Source organism: Drosophila navojoa, chromosome 4, assembly GCF_054131105.1.
Source record: "Drosophila navojoa isolate 15081-1374.11 chromosome 4, UAZ_NAV_1.0, whole genome shotgun sequence".
In the NCBI taxonomy this organism is placed as follows: Eukaryota; Metazoa; Arthropoda; class Insecta; order Diptera; family Drosophilidae; genus Drosophila; species Drosophila navojoa.
Genome location: NC_142892.1, coordinates 1765231 through 1791022, shown reverse-complemented (window position 1 = coordinate 1791022; position 25792 = coordinate 1765231). Strand labels below are relative to the sequence as shown.

General features: G+C 42.7%; 4 protein-coding genes across 5 annotated transcripts in view; all 4 read right to left on the bottom strand.

The window, feature by feature from the left end:
* The window catches only part of fng (Fringe glycosyltransferase), a 30979-nt gene extending 26405 nt beyond the window's left edge, over positions 1-4574 (bottom strand). Inside the window, exon 1 of the mRNA XM_030385602.2 lies at positions 4158-4574. Coding sequence (XP_030241462.2) covers positions 4158-4289 — 132 coding nt within the window. The 5' untranslated portion in view covers positions 4290-4574. The remainder of the gene's footprint in view (positions 1-4157) is intronic.
* Positions 4575-10804: 6230 nt separating this feature from the next.
* On the bottom strand, positions 10805-11791 carry Sems (Seminase). Its single transcript, XM_030385603.2, has 2 exons — positions 11151-11791; positions 10805-11089 (listed from the first exon to the last, which is right to left on the bottom strand). Exons 1-2 carry the CDS (start codon positions 11770-11772, stop codon positions 10866-10868), a joined length of 846 nt encoding a protein of 281 aa, XP_030241463.1. The 5' UTR covers positions 11773-11791; the 3' UTR covers positions 10805-10865.
* Positions 11792-11921: 130 nt separating this feature from the next.
* LOC108658272 (uncharacterized) lies at positions 11922-16212 on the bottom strand. Of its 2 annotated transcripts, none has more exons than XM_089259033.1 (10): positions 16007-16212; positions 15559-15950; positions 15350-15435; positions 15200-15301; positions 14854-15141; positions 14552-14792; positions 13005-14494; positions 12651-12822; positions 12219-12567; positions 11922-12154 (listed from the first exon to the last, which is right to left on the bottom strand). In XM_089259033.1, exons 1-10 carry the CDS (start codon positions 16176-16178, stop codon positions 12087-12089), a joined length of 3360 nt encoding a protein of 1119 aa, XP_089115159.1. In that variant the 5' UTR covers positions 16179-16212; the 3' UTR covers positions 11922-12086. The 2 variants fall into 2 exon arrangements, with proteins under 2 accessions (XP_089115159.1, XP_030241467.2); XM_030385607.2 differs by having other exon boundaries at positions 12223-12567; positions 16007-16206.
* A 137-nt stretch (positions 16213-16349) lies between these two features.
* On the bottom strand, positions 16350-20759 carry LOC108658271 (uncharacterized). The gene is made up of 9 exons (XM_030385604.2): positions 20214-20759; positions 19761-20152; positions 19620-19705; positions 19460-19561; positions 18894-19407; positions 17273-18708; positions 17012-17183; positions 16608-16952; positions 16350-16548 (listed from the first exon to the last, which is right to left on the bottom strand). Exons 1-9 carry the CDS (start codon positions 20332-20334, stop codon positions 16417-16419), a joined length of 3300 nt encoding a protein of 1099 aa, XP_030241464.1. The 5' UTR covers positions 20335-20759; the 3' UTR covers positions 16350-16416.
* Between the last annotated feature and the right edge of the window lie 5033 nt (positions 20760-25792).

The window sequence follows — 25792 nt, the reverse complement described above, 5'->3', positions numbered from 1 at the left end:
CTTGCAGAAGCGATATATATCGATATATACAAAAGTAGCTAATAATCGTTGCATACAAAATTAGATATATATCGAGCTATACCAAAGAATTACTTGCACAGTGTATAGTCATCGCATAGTGCCACAAAACTCTAGCAATCAAAACTACTTCCATCTACCTCCCACTTCTACAGGGTATCTCAAAAAGAGCCAGCAACAAGACGCGTTGCGCTGGCGTTTGTTGTCATTGTCCAAAAAATTGTATACACACACTCAAATCGTGGCCGAGTGCGATTGTGTAATGCTTCATTATGGGCATGATTAATATGTTTATAAACAATTGCCAAGTCAATTAATAATACAAATGGCCAAAACGCACACAACAATGGCCACAAATAAAAAAGGTTGAGAACTGGGAGGGGGGGGCGCTAGATTAATGAACCGCACTGTGAACTGGCAGGTCGCGTTGAGCGTTTAAGTCTTCATTAAAATGCTGCTTGAGCAATATTAAACTGATAGATACAAATCTACGATAAGATGCACACAGAGAAGGAAAGGCAGGCAGCAGGGAGACACAGAGAGGGGGAGAGGCCATATAAAGGAGCTGCGCAGCTCACTCAATTAAGTAAAAACCCGACCACCAAAGACCAGCAGCAGCAGCATCCACTCGGCCACTCAGCTGCAGATACACAGATACACAGATACAACAGAGTATCTGCGCATCTTACAGATACATTTCAGCTGGCAACTTTTATCAGGCGCTTGTTCGCCGGCTTAGTGTCGTCAACGTTTTGGCTGCTCAACACAAAACTGAGCAACTGATTATGAAATGCTGGGCAAGAGAGAGGAAGGGCAGGAGCAGCGGGCGAAGAAGTAGGAAGCAAATACAGAAGAGAAGAAGCTGGAGTAAATGATGGAGTCAGGGCAGCAGCTGCAGCCAGCCAGCGGCACCTGCGCAGCCAGAACAGGAATCCAAAAAAACTTTGGGAGCCTGGCTAAATATACCCTGTAGAAGTTGTAGCGAGAAAGGGTATACTACGGGGCATAGTCATGGATGTATAACCAGCATATTTGATTAGACCATGCTGTGCATCGAGCTATACATGTTTTTTTTTCAGTTAATTGAGTAGAACTTGTCCAAATTCTAGTTCAACCTAAGGAAAACAAGACCAAATTATAGTTCACAACTCTAACTCAACTGAGAAAAGAGCAACTATATTATTAATCTTTATAGACTAGCTCAATGCAAGTTCAGCAGTTCATGGGCGCAGAGTGTGAAGTGAATTGAGCAACTCTGTAGAGTCTAGTAGAGTCGGGTGTATAGAAGCTATAAAAATTAAGTTTGGCATTCGATAGACAAATTGATATCGATAATTACGGGCTTTAAGAGGTTATCTATAGACAGACGATAGAGAGATAGAGGACAAGTCTTAGTACATGCTAAAGTTACATATATACAGAGTATCCTTAAGTTGTGCACTCTCTCTCTCTCCCTCTCTCTCTCCAAGAACACTTTTCACTTTGTTTGGCCTTTGTTGTAGCCAGTTTTCGGTTTCCTTTATTTTTCAGCGTGTTTTGCCTGCCTGTTGATTTGCATGCAAAGCAGTCATGAGTTGTTTGTTACGTGTTGCAATTGTTGTTCATTTGCTTGATGGTGTTGTATTTGCTGTTGTTGTAGTAGCTTAGTTAGACATGCTCATAGCGCACCACACGAATCAATCAAAAACCACACGGCGCACACTTTAAACAAATTCGCATAAACAAATTCATTTATCGATCGACAATGGATATTTTGTATATACATTCATATATATTCGTGATGATTTATGCATTAGCAACACGCGACATTTGGCTGAGTGGAGGTCAACTGCTGGCTGGACACAGTGGACAATGCTCAGCTTTTGATTGGACTGCAGCAAGCCGAAAAGCCCAACCCAAGTTCCAAGAATGAAAAACAAAATTAAAAAAAAAGAACTTGCGCAACTTTTGGCAAAACGCAAAAAAAAAAAAATCTAAAATTAAATAAAAGAATTAATTTTTGCAAAGCAATGCAAAAGCTGGACACAAGTCACAGACCTCAACGAGCAACGACTTCAATTGAAAGACAGCAGCAACAACAACAACAACAACAGCATAAACAACGCAAAACAACAACAACAACTTTAATAAAGTCCAATTCAGCATTTGGACAGCAGCACAAGCGTATATATGTTTATATATAAGTATGACTCGTCTTCTATATGAAGCACATTCCAAGTATTCCACATGCCACACATTGCCGGCCCCTTTTTCCGGTTAGCCAACAACAGCAACAACAACAACTAACAACAAATGAGCAACAACAGAAAAAGGAAACGAAACTCATAAAAAGTTTTTAATTATTTCTGGCCGCAAATTCATTTAAAAACTAACTTAAATCTAGCTAAACTTGGCTTAGCAGCTCTATCCAACTATTTGCCAAACTTCAACAAGCAATTGAATTAATTCCATTAAACTTTAGCAGAGGCAGAAGACGAAGAAACAGAAGTAACAACAGCAAAGTGAAATAGATATAAATAATAAATAATTCTGTGCATTTGCACACGCTGCGATTTCTAATGAAGTCAGCGGCAAAAGCGGCCAAGCTTCCGGCCTAAAAAAGAGCTAAAAAAAACTGTAGAAAAAGTCAGCAAAATAAAATAGACAAACAAAATGGAGTATGTCTAAAATTTTGGCTTTATATATACATGCATGCATGCATACATCTATCTTTAAAGTAAAGTGAGTTCACGTTAAGAAAATTTAAAGATCTCTGTTTATATTAATATTATGTGGTTCCTAAGGCTCTTAAAATTGCATGAAGATAACTTCAACTATGACTATAAATTTAGAAATTTACCTCCTAGATATGATCAGAGATTAAAACACATTATATAAAGTGTCTACCAAGCTTTTGTATAAAATGTCATCTATTATTAGCAGTAAATGGACTCTAACTAATATCTCCAAACAATGTTTATGTATTTACAGATATTGTGACAACACTTGCATAACACATCGAAATTTAGTTTTAAGGAATAAGAAGAAGAACGAAAAGATACAATAAAAGTGGAAAACGATCCTACTTCCGTAAGTTTGAACAAAGTTACCTTGAATTATTCTAACAGACGAGGTATTACTGAAATACTTCCCCGATATTCATATTTAAATATAAATAGACAAATTTATTAGTTTGTGCTTCATAAGAATTATTTTCTAACCATATACATACATATGTATGTATACATATGTAATATAGATATAGATAACAAACTTGAGCAATGCAGGAATCGTAAATGGGTAGCAAATAACTCTAGGTTCTTCCAGCTTAAGAAATCCGTTTCTTATAACGACAAAATCAACATTATATATGCACACACAGACACACATACACATATATATTTATGTTTATAAATAGACTAGTCCAGTGGAAGTCGATTCTAGTTGGATCAGGGGGAATTGCAGCCAAGACGTAGAACTTTTGTAATATTAGCGCAGAATATTTTATTACACAGAAATTTATGCAAAAATAAAAACAAAAACAAAATCGAAATGAAATAAAAAACTGAGTCAGAAATCAGAAATGCAAGGAAGAGATAGAGGAAGAGAGCGGGAGGGGGGTAGGGGCGGTTGGCTTGCATTGAAAGCTTTGGCGACGCGTTGCCGACGGCAAATAAAAAAAACAAACCAAAACCGAAAAAAAAAACTGTTTTATATGCAAGGCAAAGGCAACGCAGCAGCTGAAGAAGAAGAAGAAGAAGCAGCAGAAGATATTGGCAAGGGCGCAAAAAAGGTTTAAGAGCAGAGTGAAGAGAAGAGCCGAAGCTGACTTGGCTAGCAGGCTGAAGTGGGAGAGGAACGCATGCGCAGCTGCAAACGTCGCCGGCGTTGATTTATGAAAGTGCACGAAACGGGACAGAGAGCGAGGGAGAGAGAGAGAAACAGAGCGGGAGAGACAGTGGTAGAGGAGGCTGCGAATGGAGCCGGCGGTAGGGAAACATGCAAATGCGAAGCCGGGATGGGCTGGCAGAAGGGGGGTTTATGGGCAAAGTCAACGATTTACGAGCTCCCTTTTGTGTGCGTGTGTGTGTGTGGGCGAATTTGTGTGTGTGTGTGCGTGTGCAGCACCCACGCAACGATCTCGCTGCGGCACAACTCACTTGCAGGCCCGGATATCCGTAGGCGCTCTGATAGAGCAGCAGTGTCATATAGACGACGGCAACGGCGAGTGTCATCGCTTGCAGGATTCGTTTGTAACGTTGCGGCAGCGAGACAACAGTCAGGCTCATCATATGCTAGCGTCCTCTACGCAAACATCGATCGTGCGATCGAATCGAATAAACGATAAGCAATTCGTTAACGATAAACACTTCACTCTAGTTTATGTTATTTTATTATATTTCTATCGAGTCTATTTGAATTAGATAAACCAGCTAGGTTTTATTCAGCACTTGTGAAATTCTTGTAACGTTTGCGTATTTCACGTAAAACTCACGAATTATGCAAGCCACACGCGCGCGTACGTCTTGCTCGGGGCGAGTTTGCTGGGCAACTGATGTACTGCGCTCGGCTTGGCTTTCCAGCGAACAGCGTAAACAAAACAAACGCAGCAAAACCTGCAAGACCACTCTGAGCGCTGAGCACGATTGAGTGATAGAGAGAGCGAGAGAGAGAAAGAGTGTGATTTGATCCAATTGGAAGCGCTGTGCGCATGCTGATGTGCAATAGGGATGGAGCGATAGAGCGAGTGCTCACAGTTTTCCAATGGGAGCACGAAAGCGAGAGAGCGGCGTTCGTTCGGCCGCTCGTTCGTTGACTGGTTAGTTCCGCCTCGGCATGTGCCACAGTAGCTGCCGAAGGCGATGATCGTCGAGTGTAACTCTACGTGCGCAGCTCGTGGGCGTTAGCGCTGCTGCACTCTCTCTCTCTCTCTGCCGCTGCCGCTGTCTCTGCCTCTGCCTATCTCTCTTGCGGCATATGTTATCCTGCTTGGCACGTCCTTGCACGCGACTTGCAGCCATAAACAACAGCAACGCGGACCATATCTATTTTTGCCGACTCTCTCGTGCCCTCGGTCGTCCCCTCGGTCGCTGCAGCCGACGACAATTCCATTAAAAGTTGTTCGTTGTCACTTTGCGTTCTTTTATCTGCGTCGCATGTTGTGCGATCACATTTTTATTGTCGCCATTGTTTTGGGTCTCTGTCGCCGACGCAGTCGCACTCACTGCCCACACACACGCACACACACACACACTTGCAGCCATGCAAACTTCGTTCGTACCGTTTTTGTCGCTTTTCTTCACTTGACAATGCTTTGCATGGCTCCTTCTCTGCCTCTCTCTAGTCTCTCTGCTTTGGCTGTCATATTCCATGTTTGTGGCGGCGACAAAAGCTCTTGCGGCTCTTGCTGCCAACGCTGACGCTGACTGCGCTGCTCGCACAATCAGCAACTCGGCATCTTGTTCGCTGTCCCTTTGTGCGCCTTTCGCCTGAATTGCATTTAAAGAGGCGCAAACCGCGCTGCTCCGCTGCCTCGCCGTCTCCATCTCTCGTGCTGCCCCTGGCCCTGCGGCTAACCTTGTTCTGCCAACTGGAGAAAAAAAGACATCGTCTACCATCGTCCGACCGCTTGCTCGCTCTCCCCTATGCCTGTGTTAACCAGGCTCGTTGCTCCGCATGCTTCATTTTTAATGTGCAATTTTTAATACCCTGTGCAAGTAGAAACATTGAAGGGGTAGCACGGTGAGCTAGTCTGGTAAATGTGAATCAGTATTTTCTCTCTTTGGAATGAGTTTTTATATGTTATAGATAGCTTCTGTCATCCGTAAAGTCCTTATGTGCATTTCATGAAATATCGATAAAGATAAATAAAAGGCATATTGCAATCTTAGTAAGCACAAGTAGTAGATCAAAACTAAGCACATCTCTATTGGAAACACTCAACAGCTAATTACAGGATATCCTGCAGTCGTGCGTTACCTAGTTACTAACAGCGAACTTGAGCAGTGTTTGTGTGTATCTGCGGTCTCTCTCTATGAGTGTGTGTGTGTGTATGTTTGCATAGCTGCTGTGGTTGGGAGGGCATGTGCCACTGCCTCGACGTTCAGCTGAGTGGAGTAGAGTGGAGTGAAGTGGAGTTCCTAGTCCTCCTGGCCAAGGCAAAGCCGCATTTTATCGCGCTGGCCTGAACCTTGTTAGGATTGTAAAATGTAAACCGAAGGCGTTGGTTGATCTCCAGCCCCTGCCCCTGCCCCTGCCCCTGCCGCCTGCCAACGTCTGACTGCTCTCCTATTTTCTCCTAGCTGATCTGGTTGCCAGTTTTCAGCTTTGCGTTGCACTTCAGTTGGCGCTGCGACGCTCGACTGGCACACGCTGCAGCTGGCTGCTTAATCGAAAACGTTCGCCCTGCGGCTGCCACAGCGAGTGGGTGGCAGTCGCGGCGGGGCCATGCGGCAAGGGGGCCAGCGAGTCAACGACTGTGCGCGTGCGCCAAAGCATTCGACGTGTTCATTTCTTTCTTTGGGTTGCCTCAGTTTTCGCTGTGCATAGGCAAAAATGATGCCCGGTAGTCATGCAACAGCACGAACTGCAGCAAGCTGGCCTGGCTTGTGGCAAGCAATTGTTGGCAGACATATTTTTTGAGTGCCTGTCTAACGGACTGAGGTCTGATTGACTGCAGATCCTGATTGATTGACTGGCAAACTATGGAGTAACTAGTATAGATGCTTGAGAATCGCAAAGAAGGGAGCGGCAGACACAGCTTCGACTTCCTTGCCTGATTCACTTGGCTGACTGTCTGCCAAACTATCCAACAGAGACTGTCCGACTAAGTAACCCGTCTCATTCGTATGGGCAACCCCCAAGCGTGCCGCACAACTCGGCTACAGTCACATTCATCAGTTTGATCTACCGGAGCGGAACGTGTTTCCTTTTCCATATTTGATGCGCATATTGATGGCCACTGACACTAAGCAGCCGTGAGATTAATGGCCGCCGAATTAGTCAGTGTCAAGATATTTAGTGGAACAATTGAACTGTGCCACAGTTTCAGCTTCGGTCCCGGCCTCAGCCTCAGTCGCAGCTCCAGCTGATGGGAAAGACAGCGTCTGGGGCAAGGTCTGCTTAACGTATGCTACACGTCGCCCACTGGCCATTAGGCAGACTCTTAAAGTCTCAAATGTACGTAAATTACACGTGTTTCAGCCAATTGCCGGTACAAGTTTATCGGGGGCCTGCATTGGAGGCGCAATCAAAATTAATTTCAACATTGTATTCCCATCGATAACATCGATCAATAACTGTCAACACGACGCACGTTGCGCTACACAGCGAGCATGTCGATTCGCTAGAGCTGCTTTCAGCTACTTAAGGATAGTGAAATGGTATTATTGAATCGTACATTCAGAATCACAGAGAATATGAGGAGCTATTGTACATAAGTAGAAATTTCTTAAGTAGAAAAGTCTTGGTAATCTCTAAAGATAGGCTCATTATCAGTATGGTTTCTTTTGCTATTTGAGAATCACATAGAAGCGCATTCTTCGTTCGACTCGAATGATTCGTTTGCTGTTTGGATGCTGCTCCCATATATAAATTTCGTTTCACCGTCTTATTTTTGTAACAGTTTTTTCGATTTGAGATTTTCGTTCGATGAGCATGAAAAAGTCGAAGAAGAGGAGACCACCTGGCGTTCGCGGAGGCTAATTGCATTGAAGGCAACTCTCAGGCACAAAGAAATGCTGCCAGGTGATGATATCAGCATGATCAAGCACTTAAATAAGTACAAATAATGGAAGAGTCCCCTCCACCAGCCTGCTGCCTCCACCCTAGGCACTATTTCTCTGCTCGCTTTGGCGCTTTGGTAAAGTTTACAATTTGTTGATTCAACGCGGCATGAAATCGCTTTTCAACTTTTGTTGAACTTTAATTAAACGATTTTTAGGTCTCTACCCATCCCTCCCGCTCATACTCCCTCTATAACTCTTATTGAGGCTTATAGTCTGCCTAACTTAAATTACATTTAAGCGGATTAATTTTAAGTTTCGATTTGTCTAGTTTCTGGGTTTTTCTCGTCTGTTTCGTCTTGGTTTGTCAGCGGCTTTTGAAAGGTCATTAAATGTGGCTAGCTAATTTGTTGGCCAAATACTGGACTACAAACTACGCACAGTTCTTTCCCTTCTCTGCTCGGCTATTTCCCAAAAAAATAAAAAAACAAACCTAATTTTTTCAATTTACCAAAGCAATTAACAACAAATTTTATTGGCTTTTAAGTTGTGCAAACACTTCGGCGCTGCACAATAAAATCCATCTGTGAGATACTCAGCAACAACAACAACTACCTACACAGACTTTGCCGCTATTGATCAAGTGTTTGACAACTCTTCAAGATATGTTTTGTATACCCTGTGCAGCCAAGTGATTGAGATGGGGCTAAAATGGTTTTCAGTGTGTGCTTGGAACAGATGACGGTATGTGAGATATACATATATAATAAATATTTCAGTCCGCAATAGAAATTAAATTCGTAGAACTAGAAACTAGTTCAGCTGTTTACGTACTTGATATTCCCTTAAATATATATCAGTATAAATATGTATGAAAATGGTATAATACTACTTATATTGTTTTGTATTATATCTAACAGAGCTCCCTTTACATTATTCTTGCGATGTTTTATATGATTCATAGCTCCACTGACGACAACTTCTATATAGTAGGAACTGATTATACACTTTTCTACTCTTCCATTTGTATAAATTTCTGTTTTTTTTTTTTGTGTACTCATTCATAAGAGTGCTATATAAATACTTTCACTTTTGTAAGTCTACAAAACGTTTGCCATGTTTTACCATAATATATCGTTATACCATATAATTTACCATAGAACTTGTCTGCCTTCTGCCCTTAACTCACACTCCATCAATCGACTGCGTAGCATCTTCTAGTCGTTCATTGCTCGCCTAGTGCATTTCTACTGCTCTTACCTGCGCACTGCAAGTAAGTATTTGAGCATTTCTTTAGAAACTGTGCAGCGAACCAGTTTGTTGTAGACAAACTCACACTCTACGCCTACCACTGCTTCTCTCTCTACCTTTCTCTCTCTCTCTTTAACGCACCTCCCTGGCTTATAGCCCGCTGTTTGATTATGTGTTTCATTAATTAACAAAGCGAAGCTGAGTCTTGAAGAGTTTAACTAACGCCGCATAGTAGATGCGATTCGATATGTCTGATTGTCTGGTTATATGAATCGTTCGCACACAGCATGTCAGCTCTATGCCTATCGCTGTCTCTGTTCAATATTTTATTTATATTTTTCTTTTTGCCAGCCTCAAAGAGGAGGCATGTGTAAATCTTTAGAGATTGAGGCTCGCTGCACCGTAGGTGCCAGCTTGCATGTTATGTTACCGACTTGCCGACTACCGAAATCCTACAGTCGTCTCCGCTGGGAGCCAGGAAGAGTCTCTGAGCCCGACTGGCTCACAATGTGCCATAAATTTATGAGACTAGTAAATGGTAGTCGTACTATCTGTGGTTACGACTCCAGTGCCGCGACGGAGGGGCCAGCCTGCTACATTATGTTGCCTTTGTTTCTGGTGCACATTACATGACATCGGGAGTTATATTGCAAGCGTATGCATGCCATTTAAAAGCAGATAAATAAACTTAATGCCAGCTCGAGCGCAGCCAGGAAAGAGGAAAACCCAACCGGGGACAACCTGTCAGACACGCAGACCGCAAAGTGTCGTCTATATATGTATGTTTATATATAAATATATATATATTTGTATTTATAGGTATGTTTATGTGGTTGTTAGTCGACGTCCCGTTGAGCAGCTGTTACTTGAGGGCTTTAAATATGTCAGGCATTTGGCTAGCCAAGCATCCTTTAAGCGGCTATACATCCCAGATGCGAGGCAAAGTTTGGAGTATAGGCAATTATTGCAATGGACCACAGCTGGAATAGCTCTCCATAAAAACTATAACTATATACATTAAATAACAATCTTTGCCATATAGTTTATAAAAGGCAAAAATCCCGCTACTTTAAATTACTTGAAATCGACTTGTTTAGACCAATTTCAGCAACTTCACATTCATCACATTCTTACTCCCATCATTTTGTCCAAGAAACTGTTAGAAGCTCTATCAAAACTTGTGTTGCGTGCCATAAACAATCATTTAAGAGGTCTTTGATTTTGTTTATCCTCGACGATAGAGCGCGTCTGAGAGGAAGCTATAAATAACAATTAATTGTATTATTAAACTAATTCGAATGAAGACGAAAGGCCGTCAGTCATGCAACAATAAATTTCGATACATGCTCCTCTCCCTACCCCTCTCTCTCCCTCACTCTCACTCTCTCTCTCTCACACACACTTTGAATTTGGTCAGCTAATTTACATTTTTTGCTGGTTTTTCAAGACAGAGACTTGGGTACAAGTTCGTTGTGCGAGCATCGCTTCTAAAATTGTGCCTTCGGGCCGCCAGGCAACGCAGCCAGGACTCCTTGCAATCAATTATTGGAATCAAAGACAGTGATCAGCAAGGAGCTGCCGCTGCCGCTGCCGCTGTCGCTGGCTGAACACGCAATGCCCCAAAGTAGGGCGCGAAACTTTCATCCAAGATGCAAATAATGGCAGGAACAAAATCTTATTTCATTGCGTGCTTGCGAGCTTTAGTTGGGGGTAACTAAAAAAAGTTGGATGATTTCAATGGGATCAGAAGAACAGAATGAAGAAAGTTTAATAACAAATATGATGATCTATCAGATCTATCATAACTATTATACAACAAAAACAAGTACTCCTTCAAAGATTTACTTGATTTATCGACTTGAATTTTATAAAGTTTCGTAAAGGCATTCATACTCAGAAATTTGCAATGGTGCTCAAAATGAATGGCTTGACATAGTTGACGTCTGTGTAGACGCCCGGATATGTGGAGCTGGCACAGCCAATGCCAAAGGAGACAATGCCACAAAGCTCTAATTGTCCTGACTTATCCTTGTAGACAAACGGACCGCCCGAATCGAAGGTGCACGCGTCCTTCTTTCCCAAAAGGCCGGCACAAAACATGCTATTGCTTATCTGAACTGCAAATTGCCAAGTGGAAATTAACATAACCAAATCAAATAGGGTTCGAATTGAACTCACTAGAGCTTCTGTAGACTTGCTTGCACTTCTTCTTCTTGATAACGGGCACACTAACAGTCCTCAAAGTTTTCTGCACAAAGGTGCCTTCAGGATCAACTAGACCCCAACCGGAGACAGTCAGAACCATATTCGGTAACAATTGAGTTTTGCACAGTTGAATTTGTTTAATGTTTGGGCCTTTCAGCGGTTTGTCCAGGAGCAATATAGCCACATCCATATGCATGCTGGCCTGATCAAAAGCAGAGGGTATTACATAGTCCCTCAGGGCAACCGTGGGACCATCGTCGTTTAGATTCGAGACGCCACCCTTGATGAGCCACAGTGACTTATTGGTGCGACCAAGAAAACAGTGAGCAGCGCTCAGAACAATACGATCTTTCACTAAGGAGCCCCCACATATAAAGCTGTTTTCATAATGCAGCGCGACAATAAATCCACCGACTTTTTCAATCGTTGTCACTTCGCCACCGACAACACGCTGCACTGCAGGTGGCATCACAAGTTTCCGCAAATTAGAAAATTCCTCAGCCTTGACCTGAACCTCGGTCTTAGCCTGAGCCTCACACTCAGGACTCAGGCCAAGTTGAATTAGTGCAAAATATATCACGAATACCAACCGCATTGAAAGTAACTAATCAAATAAGTTCGCGAAAGAATTTTTACTAGATATCTTACTCTTACGTAAGCTGTATCGAATGGCCACCCCGAACCGATTCGAAACAGCTGAGTTACAACTGGGAAAGAAGGTCGCAAAGAAAGTCAAGTGGAGAGTTGTTTACAAATTGGTTTTAATTGACGTCAATTGGAGAAGCGTATGCGTTTTTATTAAAGCTACATATGGAAAGGGCACTCCTCTCAGCATCTATCCCCAACTAGGAGAAACTTAAAGGCCTGATCTCCTTGAACAGTGTGCGTATGTAGTGAATTAGCTTGGGATCACGATTTCTCACATCCGTCGCCTGTGGATACATTGAGTTGATCAGGTGATGCACATCCGAATAAATCTAAGGAAGAAAGAGTGCGAACATGAAATGCGGTTGCAGATAAATATCCAAGGGTCTGGAATACCTACTCCAATGTTGCGCCAAGTGAGGTGATAGCTTAGCTTAATCTCATCGACATCATCCATACATGACTCACTGACCTCCACAAATGTTGAGTTATCGGGCGTTACGCGAATCGTGACATCCGCACCATCGTTCACATCTTTGGGATTACGCAAACAGAGCAATATATCTCGGCGAGGAGCCAAACGATTCCAATCGCAGCGATAGAATTTGATCAGCTTGCAGTGGATGGCAAAGGCATCGTAGACATGCAACTCAGTTGCCAGATGCTTCTGCGAGAAGTAACCTTTCTCAATATAGTAGCAGGCATCGTGCGCTGCAAATATATTGATGTTATTCTCGCAGAAGCGCTACAGGATGAAAACGGATCCATCGATTAGATATGGGCTATAAAAGATCCCCTTAATATCTCCTGGCTTCCAGTTTGGCTTACCCTACGCAACTCAGTAAAGTCTGATGTGGGCTCTTTGATTTCCAGATACTTGATCGGATTGGCAACATATTCCTCAATTATCTTTGTTGCGTAACCCCGGATGCCCGCGTTGGTTATGAACAAGATGACGCGCACATGACAGGTGTCCAATGTAAATATGATTTCGTTGATACTAAATGAGATAATAAAGAGAAGGAGTTGAGCTGAAGAATTCATATATAGCTTAACCATAAGACCAGAAAGAGACCCTCTATAGAGCATACACCATATTTATGACTAGCAAATCTATTTGGTCTCAAAAATCGACAAGCAATCCTCTAATTTATAATTACCGAGTTTCCCAACTTCACTTACTTATCCTTGTTGTATTTCAGGGACCAGCCTTTGAAGGGAAAGTGCTCGTAGCTCTTGAATGCAAAACCAAATACGCCCAATCGGTCTGTTTGTATCTTGAATGTGCAAGATTCCGGTAAGAACTCGGTGTGCTTTATGTATCTAGTGGTCCAGTGTTTCACTTTGGGTAGCTTTTTTTTTGGTTTCAGAGACTCCTTTACTGATTTTTTTGTGGTCACAGATTCGTAGGAGGTTATGCTGGCTGTTTCGCTGCCTGACCGTAAATCAATATAAATATGACCCGAATGGGACGAGCGTGAGGTCTTTATAAGTGAGGTTAGTTTACTGTTCATTACGGACATGCGATTTGAAGATGACTTTGTCCGCATATCTGATGGGGCTAGCCGTAAACCTTTAGTGCCAAACGACTGATCCATTATTGCTTTTGTACGAGTCATATACTTTTCTTCGATTCCATCTAAAGTGTGCAGTATCCCATAAAATGTGACCTTTGTGGGATCACTCGGGTCCTGAGTTTTGCTTGTACGACGGACTTTCACATGTTTGCTTTCTAACGAATCTATATCTGATTCTTCAACGAGAAATTTCGATGGCTCATGTTGATCGAAAATGGGAAATAGTCTTTCGGGCCCTGTCTGCTTATCATAGCTGAAAAACTCTGGCTTCTGGTCTTCTTGGACCACCTTGGGCTCGACGTGATGCCGACGCAACAGCGTGCAGCCGCGCCTAGCTCTCTGGGCCACTTCTTCGGTTCGCTCCAAGCGGAACTCCATCGGAAACTTGAACGAGGACAATATACGAGGCATACAATATCGTGCCAGCTCATGGACTTGAAGGGGAGTTAGAGGTTTTCCCTGCTTACCGTCCACCTCAAAGTCATGCAATTCGCCTTCAATGGTGCTAGAGAGGCGCGTAAAGTTGTTACGAAGTACACTTATGACAGAGGGACGATAGATATTTGTAACATTCATCGACTTTCGTTTGATGAGCGTCATATTAGGTCTGGGTAGACGTTCTTCCAAGCCCCCCGATGTTCGCATTTTACTCTTCCTACTTTCCTGACCTATCTTTGCAATTGAATGCTTTTTATGTTTCTTTTTGTGTTTGTGGACTTCTCCAGCTTCAATCGAAACCTCGTCTGACTCATTATCGTCGATCTCCTCTTCGATAAACTGACATACCACGGGCTCCCCGAATAGACACAGCATCTCTGGCAATTGGAAGGTCAAACAGAAATATGAAACCTCATCTGGGTTCAGTTTTAAGTGTCGATTCTCCGGTGATTCCATTGCTTGGGTATAGTTAAATCGTGACTTTAGACCCGTAGCTCTGCGACTGCCAATATCTGCTCGCACATCTTGCTGGGTATATAGTATTCGTCCATCCTCGTGCAGGGTTATGTTGAACCTTTCAAAGGCCTTGTGCAGAGGCTTTCGCACAAAGTGCATCGAATAGAGGCCTCCCAAAATATTATATTGTCGCAAATTGATCTGTAGTACTGCAAAAATAAATTCCCGAATTTGGATATCCTACATTCATCGATTTACCTCATCAGGAGCCAAGTTCAAATTTTCAGGATTTAGAAACTGATTTAAGAAATCGTCAAACTCCTGTTGCTCTTGCTCTATAAACGTCTGTAAGGGATCAGGAAACATACCCTCCGGAAACATTTCAGGCGGCTTTACAATCCTTTTCTCTAAATGTTTTGATTTAGGTTCTTTTCTGTTACCAGCTTTTTTTGTTCTTTTTTCGTCCAATCGAGTTGTTGCTTCCTTTTGGGCTACCTCTCTAAGGTGTTATTGTTAGTTGGAAATAGAATTTTTCACATCAGATTGCTGCGCTCACTCACGCCATATATTGCTCATATTCGGTTAACGTTTGTTCTAATTCTGATATTATTTTGTCGAGAATATTCAACTGCATCAGCCATTCGTTGACCAGACAATCCTCGATGTCCATTATGCCCCCGTTGATATTCACCGCGCCATGGATGACCTGCTCATAGCTTTTCGCTTCCTCCGACAAATGATCGAAGAGGGTGTGGACACAGCGCAGAGTTAGATTGTCACATAAAACACTAAGCGGTATCTGCACCTTAATGCCCACACCGTCCAAATCGGCCACTATTAGGGGTAGTCTGAAAAGGCCAGATCGATTCAATTCGAGGCGTAACTCACACTTTTGTCAAAGCTTACTCCATGTACTCGAAGCGCACGGGCACATCGCTAAGCCACCAGAGTTGATAATTAAAATTGGAGCAATTGTAGCAATAGGTTTCCTTTATACCATCGTATGACCTGAGAGATAGCTGTTGTAATAACTGGCTAGTCAATATATATGCTTACGTTCTGAAGGCACTCGGTGCTGAAACAATGCGGTAGGTGAGCTTATCAAAGAGCACATCGATCTCCCGACTCAGCTCTGGACGCACCTGCAAAGGTATTGTGATAAAAACGATGGGAATAACCTATCTATGAGACAACTTTATCATAGGTAAAGTTAAGTTAGGCACTCAAATCTAATCTTCAATCAGTTTGAAATTTGAAGCACTCACACATAATATTTCAATGATCCGTTCGTTTGAGAGATTACTCAAGTCGTACTCGTTGTTTAGCATGCATTCAATGCGTTCGAGAGTAATGAGAATACGCGACACAGCCTCCTCAAAGAACTTGCCGATATTGGGGCGGAGAGTCTCCTGGAGTGTTCGGCGCGTCAGGTCCTGCCGGAAGATGCTCTGCGAGAGAACGCTGCGTTCATCCACAGCCAGTTCCCAACTGACCGTCGACGTCGTTTCCAACTCCTCGAAATGATTCAATTCGGCTATCATTTTACGGATATCTGGCGGGTCAGATACCCGTGGCAGGCCATCACAGTCGATATAGCGCTTCCATGCCAGCGCCTTACTCTGCTGGTACTGCAGCTTGTTGTAATCCTCAATCGACTCTAAATGGGAATGAGCTTAAAGGATTGTGGCTAGTTTGTTAAGACTTTACACCGACCCGTGATAAAGCTCAGGCATACTTTCACATCTTGTATCCTCTGCATGTGACGAAGCTCCCGTGTTTGCCAGTCATGTTCAGAGATAAACGGTAAATCTTTTTTCGGTGCTTCTTTCCCTTCAATTTCGGTCTTTTTCTTTGAATTTATTTTTACTTTTTTATTCATTTTCATTGGTTTTTTTTTATAAATATTTTTTTATATTTTTTTAAAATATTATTTACATTTTTTTTATATGTTTATCGACATATTTTTATATTTTTTTTTTTTTATTTTTTTATTTTTTTATTCTGTGTGTATGTGTGTGTCTGTGTGTGTTTTTATGAAAAATTAAAAAACTGACAGTTAATTCTCCAAATACATTTTTACTTGTTTACAAACATAGAGAACTCTGTAGAAAACAAATCGAATACTATGAAAAACTCATTACATGAATTTCGTTAAGCATCCGCTTGACCTGAAAGAGCAAAAGCGGATCCTTGTTCCTAACGTCGGTAGCTGATGGATTCATTGAATTGATTGCCTGATGGAGATCCGTGTAGTTCTAAATGAACTCAAACATTATAAGACTTTTACTTGAAGTACTCGATCTCTCAAACTTACGCTCATGTTGCGCCATGTATTCTTAAAGTCAAGCTTAATAATGTCCAGATCGTCGGAACAAAGTTCCGATACTTCGACAAAGGTAACATTATCAGGTGTAATGCGCATCGTGACCTCAGTGTAATCAGTTGGATCTTTTGCATTCTTCATGCCAATCAATAAATTACGTCGCGATGCCAGACGATTCCAGCTTGAGCGATAGAACTTCATCAGCTTGCAGTGCAGAGCCATGGCATCGTATGTGTGATCCTCCGTGGCCATGTGCTTAACCGAAAAGTAACCGTTGTCTATATAGAAGCACGCATCGTTTTCTGCAAAAATATTTATGCCCTTTTCATAGAAGCGCTGAAAAAACAAGAACTCAATATTTATCGAGAAGCCAGAGAATGAGAAAGAGAACAGACCCGACGCAGCTCACGAAAGTCGGTAATAGGAGTTTGTATATCCAAATATTTGACCGGATGTGCCACATAATTCTTGGTTATGTCCGTAACATAGCCCCTAACTCCTGCAGCCGAAATGTAGAGTATAACACGTGCATGAAAAGTATCAACACTCAGCATAATTTCATCATTGCTAAAACAAAGACGAAAGAAAAGAAACAATTTTAAATGATATATAGGACATAGAACTGATACTATATAGTGTATATATGTATATCTTACTTTTCTTCATTGGGTTGCAGGCTCCAATCACGGAAAGGGAAATGCTCGTAGCGCTTGTAGGCAAATCCAAAGATGCCCAAACGATCCGTTTGGATGCTCATGGTGCGTGCTTCCTTGTCAAATTTATAGGACATGATGTGTTTGGTTGACCAGCGTATGAGCCTTTGCTTGGGCTTCTCCTGCTCTACTTCCGGTTCTTCTGGCGTTCGGGGCACGTTCTCTGGTGAGTAGGCTTCCTCCACTTCCTCAGCCATTGTCGTACGGCTCGATTGTGCGCCGCTCATAATTGCGGAGCCTAAGTTACTTGGTCGTATAGCGCCCATGTGCTTACTCTGTATTCGAACCGTTGACCTGCCTTTAGCGAACGATATGCCAGTTCGTGAATCCGAGCTTTGCAATGCCTTTTTCGGTGGCTTTTTGGCCGTAAATTCAGACTGAGACATAATATCAATGTGCCTAGTAATATATCTGGTCGAGATATTATCAAAGGTTTCGACCAGGCCATACATGGACTTCTTGTCATAATACGGCTCATTAATATCATCCTCAGCATAATGCATTCGCTCCACAGATTCGAAAACGGGATAGACCCTTTCAGGCGCATGCTGTACGTTATAGTCGAAATCCAAATCGCCAACAACGATAGTTTCCTCAGTATCGACGCTGCGTCGCCTGATCAACAGATTTTTCGGCTTTGGTCGATTATCGGACTGCTGCTGTTCGAGCTCCTCTCTCACTTCCATGGGAAATTTGAATGAGGATATTATCCGTGGCACACAATATCGTTCCAGTTGTCGGATTTTCAGATGATCCAATTTTTGTATCAAGTGAAAGTTTTCGACCGGCAACACACGCTCCCCAGGCAGTAGTTTGCGACTGGTTCTCAGTAAGGCAATCAGCGTAGGTCGAAATATGTTGATCGTTGAATTTGCGGCACGGCGAATTTGAGTCAATTGTGAATCCTCGATTACCTGGGCTGCTGCCTGTTGCTGATGGGGCATTGTACTGATCCTAGATTTCTTTCTCTTCACGGCCACTTCCTTTTTTTCCTCAACTATTGATGTTTCCGATTTGACCTCCTCCATGGTATCCAGGTACTGACAGGGTATCGGCGTCCCCCATAGACAGAACTCCCGTGCCATCTGTATGGTCACAAAGAAATATGGCAATTCATCGTCCTCAAGCATATGGGTCTTGCGCTTCTGATCGTCCATTAACATCCTTGATCGCTTTGTCATCACTTTGGTTGCTCTGGGACCCAATCGACTGTCACGGTATGGGTTAAACAGATCCGCCACAACTTCGCGCTTAATGTGCAGTAGTCGTCCATCCTCGTGCAGTGTGACATTAAAAGTCTGGTAATGTGTATCCGTCGGGCGACGCACGAAATTGATTGAATATAGGCCGCCTAGCAGTATGTGTTGCCTCAGATTGATCTGAATATTTGAATGATCCAAATGGGAATTAGATTACTATTAGTAATTGAGATATTTACAATATATAAACATGAATGATTGATAAGACTAAGAGACAGGCTACAGATTGCTAATCAATGGAATCAGTGGATCAATTGTAACACCTATCTTTGCATTAGGCATACCTCCATCGATTCAAGACTTACCACATCGTCATCTATTTTGAGATGTCGTGGATGGTATATTTCATCGAGCAGATCCAAATACTGCTGCTGTTCGCGTTCCAGGAAGGTGTTATACGGCTCGGGCAACATGCCTGGCGGCACCAGAAGCGCTTCCTTGGGTGGTTTAGGTATGACGATCTTTGCCTCTTTGCCATCACTGTTCTTCTTTTCCTTGGCGGCGCGCTCCGTTCGCTCGGTGATGACGCGCATTATCTCCTCATAGATCTCGCGTTTCTCAAGCAGAATGGCCAACAGTTCCTTTTGTATATCCAGCTGCATCAGCCATTCGTTGATCAAGCATTCCTCGATATCCAAAATGCCCGCATTGACCTCCACATTGCTCTCCGGTATGGGTGGATCGTAACTCTTCGCATATTGCGAATAGTTGTCGAAGTTCGAGTGAATGCAACGCAATGTGAGGCAATCGTGGAGCACGCTGAGCGGCATCTGAACACGCACAGACGTAGCAACCATCTCGGCGACCATCAGCGGAGCTCTACGGACAAAAGCTAAGACCAAATGGGATTGGAAGTTGGTGCATTACTCACAGCAATTCCTCGAAACGAACAGGAACATCGCGCAGAGCCCAGATATCTATGCCATATCGGGGGCAACTATGACTCCAGGTAGCTACCAGGCCATCCACAGAGCTGTAAAATAGTCTTTAGCTGGGACAACAGATATAGGGTACTCATAAGCAGGCCTTACTCCATGTAGACGCCGTCCATGCGTATGACGCGATAGGTCAGGCGATCAAACGAGTCATCAATCTCATGTTCAATCTCACGCCTCGCCTAGGAAAGAATTATTGGACTACCGATTGTGAATTGGTAATGCGAACTAACTCACTTCCATGATCTCCAATTGACGTGCAAAGTCCACACGTTCCATTTCAATAGCCGTATCGAGCATGCGATCGATCTTGTTGAGCGTATTCAAAAACATGGTAATGTCCCGCTCATATTGATCGCCTATAGCATCGTTGAGCTGCTCCTTGACCGTTTGCCTGGTTAGATCTTTGCGGAATATGTTCTGTGTGAGTATGGTGCGATCGTCTACGGACAGGGTCCAGTCCACGCTCCGTTCCGTGAAGAACTGTTGATAGTAACGCTTCTTTGCCAGAAACTGGCGCATTTCGGGTGGTAAATATGGGCGTGGCAAGCCGTCACAGCGTAAAAAGTTTTCCCAATGCTCGACAGCGGAGCGCTCCTCCTCCAGCCGATGGAATTCGATTGAGGATTCTGCAGAGCGACAAGTTATCGGCTATCGTTCATCGAACTTATCGGCTGATCGTTTGCTTACCCTTGATAAAGTTGCAACAAACTTTAATTTCCTGCAGCTTTTGCATATATTTCTTCTCCCGCTCCTTCATTTCCTGCACGCTAATCAGCACCGCCGAACCTTCTTCCTTGGACTTGACCATCGTGTATGAATTGTGTGTGTATGTGTGCCTGCCTCTATCTTCGTGTGCGTTTAACAGTTAACTTATATAACATGTAACAGGTTTTATATATATGTGTATGTGTGTTTGTGTTGTCATGACAATTAATTCATGATCGAGGTCTGTTATACCTTGTCGGAACGCACCAAATCGAATTTGAAATTGGAAAAGTCGAACTACAGACGCGTGTTTCCATCTCCTACTCCTGCGCCACGGTCATAACTCAGCCAGCATGTGGGTGCGGTCGGTCAGGCAGCCAACTCCTCGGCAACTCCTGCTCCTATCTCCGAAATTTATTTGGGCTTCGTGCCAGAAAAACTTGCGACTTATTTATGCTTTTTGTGCAATTTTCTATTGCAACTGCGAGTAGAGAAAGTGTAGCTAGACTCCTGGCTCGTGACTCGTGGCCAAATGTGGGAGTGGGGAGCAAATGGGGGAAAGGTGCAATCAGACGGGTGCCGAAATAATAAATACTCTAGCAGCAAAGATAAGTTGAGCGTCGGTAAACAAGTAAAAGAATAGAAGAAGGCAAGACTAGAAGCCGGAAAGTACATAGATAAAAGAGTAGAAGACAGGACAAGTAGAAGAGTAGAATAGTATATAAATAGAATAGTAAAAGAGTAAAGGAAAGGAAGAGGAATATAAGAATGGAATAGTAGAGTGAATAGATCGGAGTAGAAGATGGATGATATATCGAGCTAGTACATATGTATATTCCTAACTCCGCTTCGAAGGCGCATTTCATGACATAATTAAAATGCTCTTTCGCCAGGGTATTCGTTAGACAATGCCTCGTTCGCAATAAATTGATTAAGTTTTATGTCGCATTGTTAACCGAGCCATTTACATACGCTTACACGATTCGTCGTCTTCGGTGACAGACATGAGCAGAGAGCTGCGTCTGATCGATTACATTGATGAATGAATTTCAGGGCAACGACTGGACGACAACGACAACGACAACGACAACTCCCACACAGCAGCACACAAGCTCGAGAATCGCATCTGTAGACCTTTGTTTCTGCCTTCTCTCTCTCTTTCTCTCTCACTCTGTCTCTGTCTCTAGCTGCGCCTAGTATTCTCTTGAAATTTATTTGTTGCCAGTTGTCTTTTAAATAAATTTCTTGTCAAGCGTTCACATTCACAAGTACGTCCATGTGTATGTTGGCCAACCAACGTCCTCTTTTGGACAAAATATCCTGTACTCAATGAAATTGGTTGAAAAAGGGGTATATTGGTTTGAGAACTTATATAGGCTTGTATCTCGAGATAATTAGAACGAGCTGAGCTAGTAGAAATTTCTATATCAAAGCAATAGAGCATTACAGGGATACTAGAAAGAGAGACTAAGAGAGAGAGAGAGAGAGAGAGAGAGAGAGAGAGAGAGAGAGAGAGAGAGAGAGAGAGAGAGAGAGAGAGAGAGAGAGAGAGAGATAGACGCAGAGAGAAGGTGAGAGACAGATAGAGGGAGAGAGGCAGAGAGAGGGAACGAGCCAGAGAAAGAGAGAGACAGAGAGAGAGAGAGAGAGAAATCGAGAAGTGAAAATATATATTATATAGATTCTACAAAAATCCATATATATTTCTCTTTCCACATACACATACATACATACATGTATGTCTTTATATAGAATCATTCATCGAATAGCCGCATCTAATTTACAGGGTATTTTTGTGCGTCTATCACAGCGCATCTAGTCAACTGCCTTAGCTGTGGGTCGTCACATTCATCAGTTGTTTAGGCTCTGGACTGCGTCTGTAATAAGTCACTCGGCTTGACAAAGACAAAACATTTCAAATAATTTAATGAACTTGACAGACATCTCGTTCCCCCATTTGTTGCAAATACTTACGTATGTATGTACATGCATACATATATGCGCATATATAGTGTCAGCATTTTTTTGTTGGAATTGTGGGGATTACAAAATGAAAGCCAAATAGTTTTGACACCTATTGGCAGCGAATCAATTGAATCGAATGGGGTCCCAAGATAAACGCCAATGCAGTTGAGAGTTAATGACGAGCAAATCATTTTGCCTAGCCATGCAATCATTCAATTATAAGCAGCTCCATGTTGCAGCTGCCCCACGTTGCAAGCAGCTAGCTGCATGTTGCAAGTTGCAAGCTGTTCGATCCTTAGCAATTTTCTTGAATTGGATGACTAGATGACTAGATGACTTGGAATGACTGGATGACTTGGCTCTGTCTTGGCTCTGACTGGCCTGACTTTGCAAAGAGCCACCTCACGTAGTTGTCTGATGTCCATGTGGCATGCAACATGGCTAACGAGCGAGCTCCAGCTCCAATTCAACTCCAAGTGGAGCTGCAATTTGGTTCGTTGCTGGCCAAAATAATTGACATCTGTATAGAAGTTGTTTGCCATTTGATTTGCGGCTATAATCGAACAAGTGCAACGGCAGCCGATTACGTTGCCAGCGAGTGAGAAATTATGCCAAAATCAAATGCTGGGAAAGTGTATAACAAATGCACTCCCTCGCCGTCGCCATCTCCTCCCCTCTTCTCTCTCGTTTTCCTTCTGCTCAACACTTGCCACATAACTTAACGACTGCCTTATCGGTCCGAGCTGCGATTAGAAAGCGCTCAGAAAAATGTTGTCCATGTTTCACATTGACAGCAACTTGTTTACCGTTTCTACTCACTCTCTCTCTCTCTCTCTCTTCTTATTTTTTGTAAATGTTTAAACAATGCTGCAACTTTTGGCATTTACATGAGAATCGCTGCTGCTCACAGAAGACGAAAAAAAAAAAAAAAAAAAAATGCAGCTGAGCACAATATGAGCATAGAATCTGTTCGCCCGTTGCGAGCCAAGTTGTGGCAGCTGCCACAAATTGAGTCTAATTAATTTGCAGCGTACTGCATGGCCAACTTTCTATGCCCTGCCAGCCAGCTAGGGCATTGCACTTTACTCAAGCTCTTTGGCCATCAAGAGTTTCAGTTTTATGCTCTTCCTGTTTTAGTCTTATACAGAATTGGATCTAATGGGTTGAATTTCTTTTACAAAATGACAAATGGGGACAGACGCTCAACCGCTTGGCCCTTCATTCTTCAACATTTTAGCTAATTATTTGCTCAAACAGAACCTAGAGGACCCCCATGTATGCCTCGGCATTCAAAGCTCTTCGGCTAGTGTATAGACTTGGCTGCTTTGACAAAAACTTCTGTTAATTTCTGTTTGGCTGCTCCTAACGGTAGATGCATGTTTTTCTCTGTTTAAACAATGCATTTGAGAAAAAGCTACACGAACAACAACAACAGATAACTACAAATTTGTTTAGTCTGAAAATCTATGCAAAGGCAATTTGAATAGCCGAACGAGCGAGCATTCAGCTAATGCCTTAGATATGTAAATTAGAAAAAACTAAATAAATTCTTTGCCCAGTCTCCAGTTGCCAGTCTCCAGTTGCCAGTTGATTGGCTTAGTCCGAGCAGCATACCCATCCCGAGCGCAGAGCCCCAGACCTAGGCCCAGTTTCTCATTTTCCCAGTCCAGCTACGTGTGCTTAATTATTGTCTATCTCTATCTCTCTTTCTCTATCTCTATCTCTGTCTATGTCTTTCGATTTCTTTATTTTTATTTTCATTTAAAATTTACATACATTAAAAGCGCGCATTGTTTGTGGCATCTGCAGAAGCCAACGTCGATGAAAAGTGAGCGTGGAAAGCGGCCTAGAGATATATAATGGGAATGCTCCATTTGGCGACAGCCGACTAGAAAATACGAAAAAAAAATTATTTTAATGATACCGACTAGTAAATATGGCTGCACTTAAGCGTATGGTCTTTGGTCTATAGTCAAGGCAAAAAGTGGTTAATGATCGTAATAGAATTGATTGAATTTAAGATATTACAAATATTTTTCAAATAGAGCTAAATCCTTTTACCTAAATGTATATATGTATATATAATACAGTAGAGGTAATTATCGGTTAATTCTATATGGCAAGGGGATCAGTTATCTTCTATTTACACAGGAATTTAAATTATCGAGAACTATCGAGATATAATTTGTTTCAAGGGAAAAGAAGTTTATTCGATTCTTAGCGATTTTGGATTTAGCGGGGTGCTAATTATTGAGACTCGATGGTATGTATATTTATATCATATGATATCAGACTACATATAAAATTTAAAGTACATTTTCTCAGCCTATCAATTATAAGAGAAAACCCAATTCCAATTTCCATTCCGATTCCAATTTCGATCTATAAGCAAACTGACCAAACTTTTTCGCTCTCTGAGCTAGTTAGCAATAGCTAGAGAAGTGGACAGGCAGAGGGGGAATGGGGATATCGTTTTGGGAGGCAATTTAAAGTTTTAGTCAGGCCACACCCAAAGTGACAGTTGCCACCGATGCGACTGCCGCTGCTGGTGGCAAAAGGCCTCAAGTGCCGCGTTATCAACTGACGTCGGACAGTTGCAACAATTTGCATTTGCGAGTCAGTTGAAGTTTCTACTTATCGCACTCGCTCTCTCTCTCTCTCCCTCTCTCTGCCTCTCTCTCCCTCTCTCAGTCTGTCTGTTGCATACGTAGCTCATTACGAATGCAACTGCGAGGACTGGCATGGGCCTGGGTCTGGGCTGTCTGTCGTGCAACAAGTGGCAGGCAGTCGGGTTAGCGGCAAATTGTGCTGCCACATTTAATTGGCAACTTTTGGCACGCTCAGCCACGTTGCCTTTATCGATTTATGATGACGACAAACCGACAGACAGAGAGTCGAACGAACGAACGACGGACAGACAGTCGAACAGATTTTCTAGTTTTCCAGTTTCTTTTACTCAATCTCTGATTGCTGCCACAGCTGCCCGCTCAATATGAAAATGCAAATTTAAGTGGCAAACGGAATGACGGAGTACTGCAAAAAAAAAACTGGACTCAGAACTGGAACTGGAACTGGAGCGCGAACGGACGGGAACGGGCTGAGCCGGCGGCAATCCCAGCTGGGCCCAGCTGGTTGTGCAAATAAATATTATTACTTCCATAAGGCTGCCAACTGTGCCCGCATGTAATTATACGGCATGGCATAAGAAAGACTGCAGATACCCTGTAATTGCTCTCTAATTGGCCAACTCATAACCCACGGCTGTAACAGCTAAAAAAGGCCAAGTTATGATGCGTATTGCAGCTCTTATGCCATGAGTAAAACTTAAATATTTTAGTTAATATTTCACATAATCGATAATTATCGATATGCAGTTGAATTTGAGTTAAGATCTTGCGCAGGGTAACCAGCTAGTCGAGCTTGTAATGTGCGGTGCATAGAAAACGGCAAACACAATCAGCGCTTGATCAAAAATCAATATAATTTCGTGTCGCGCTTTAATGAAGCATTTTTTGGAAGCACAATAACAGAATAAGCAATTGTCATGCGGTTGCAAATGAAATGCTGCAGTTGAGATGTGGCAGTGAGTGGGGGCA

Bases quoted from the DNA above. Each gene is read 5' to 3' on its own strand.
- LOC108658271 (XM_030385604.2), bottom strand. From the start codon at position 20,334: ATGGTCAAGTCCAAGGAAGAAGGTTCGGCGGTGCTGATTAGCGTGCAG. The intron at 19,706-19,760 runs GTGAGTTAGTTC...ATTCTTTCCTAG, and splicing joins GTCAATTGGAGATCATGGAA to GCGAGGCGTGAGATTGAACA. The intron at 19,562-19,619 runs GTAAGGCCTGCT...ACTATTTTACAG, and splicing joins ATGGACGGCGTCTACATGGA to CTCTGTGGATGGCCTGGTAG.
- Sems (XM_030385603.2), bottom strand. From the start codon at position 11,772: ATGCGGTTGGTATTCGTGATATATTTTGCACTAATTCAACTTGGCCTG. The intron at 11,090-11,150 runs GTGAGTTCAATT...GGCAATTTGCAG, and splicing joins GCAAGTCTACAGAAGCTCTA to TTCAGATAAGCAATAGCATG.
- LOC108658272 (XM_030385607.2), bottom strand. From the start codon at position 16,178: ATGAAAATGAATAAAAAAGTAAAAATAAATTCAAAGAAAAAGACCGAA. The intron at 15,436-15,558 runs GTGAGTGCTTCA...ATACCTTTGCAG, and splicing joins GGATCATTGAAATATTATGT to GTGCGTCCAGAGCTGAGTCG. The intron at 14,793-14,853 runs GTGAGTGAGCGC...ATAACACCTTAG, and splicing joins GAATATGAGCAATATATGGC to AGAGGTAGCCCAAAAGGAAG.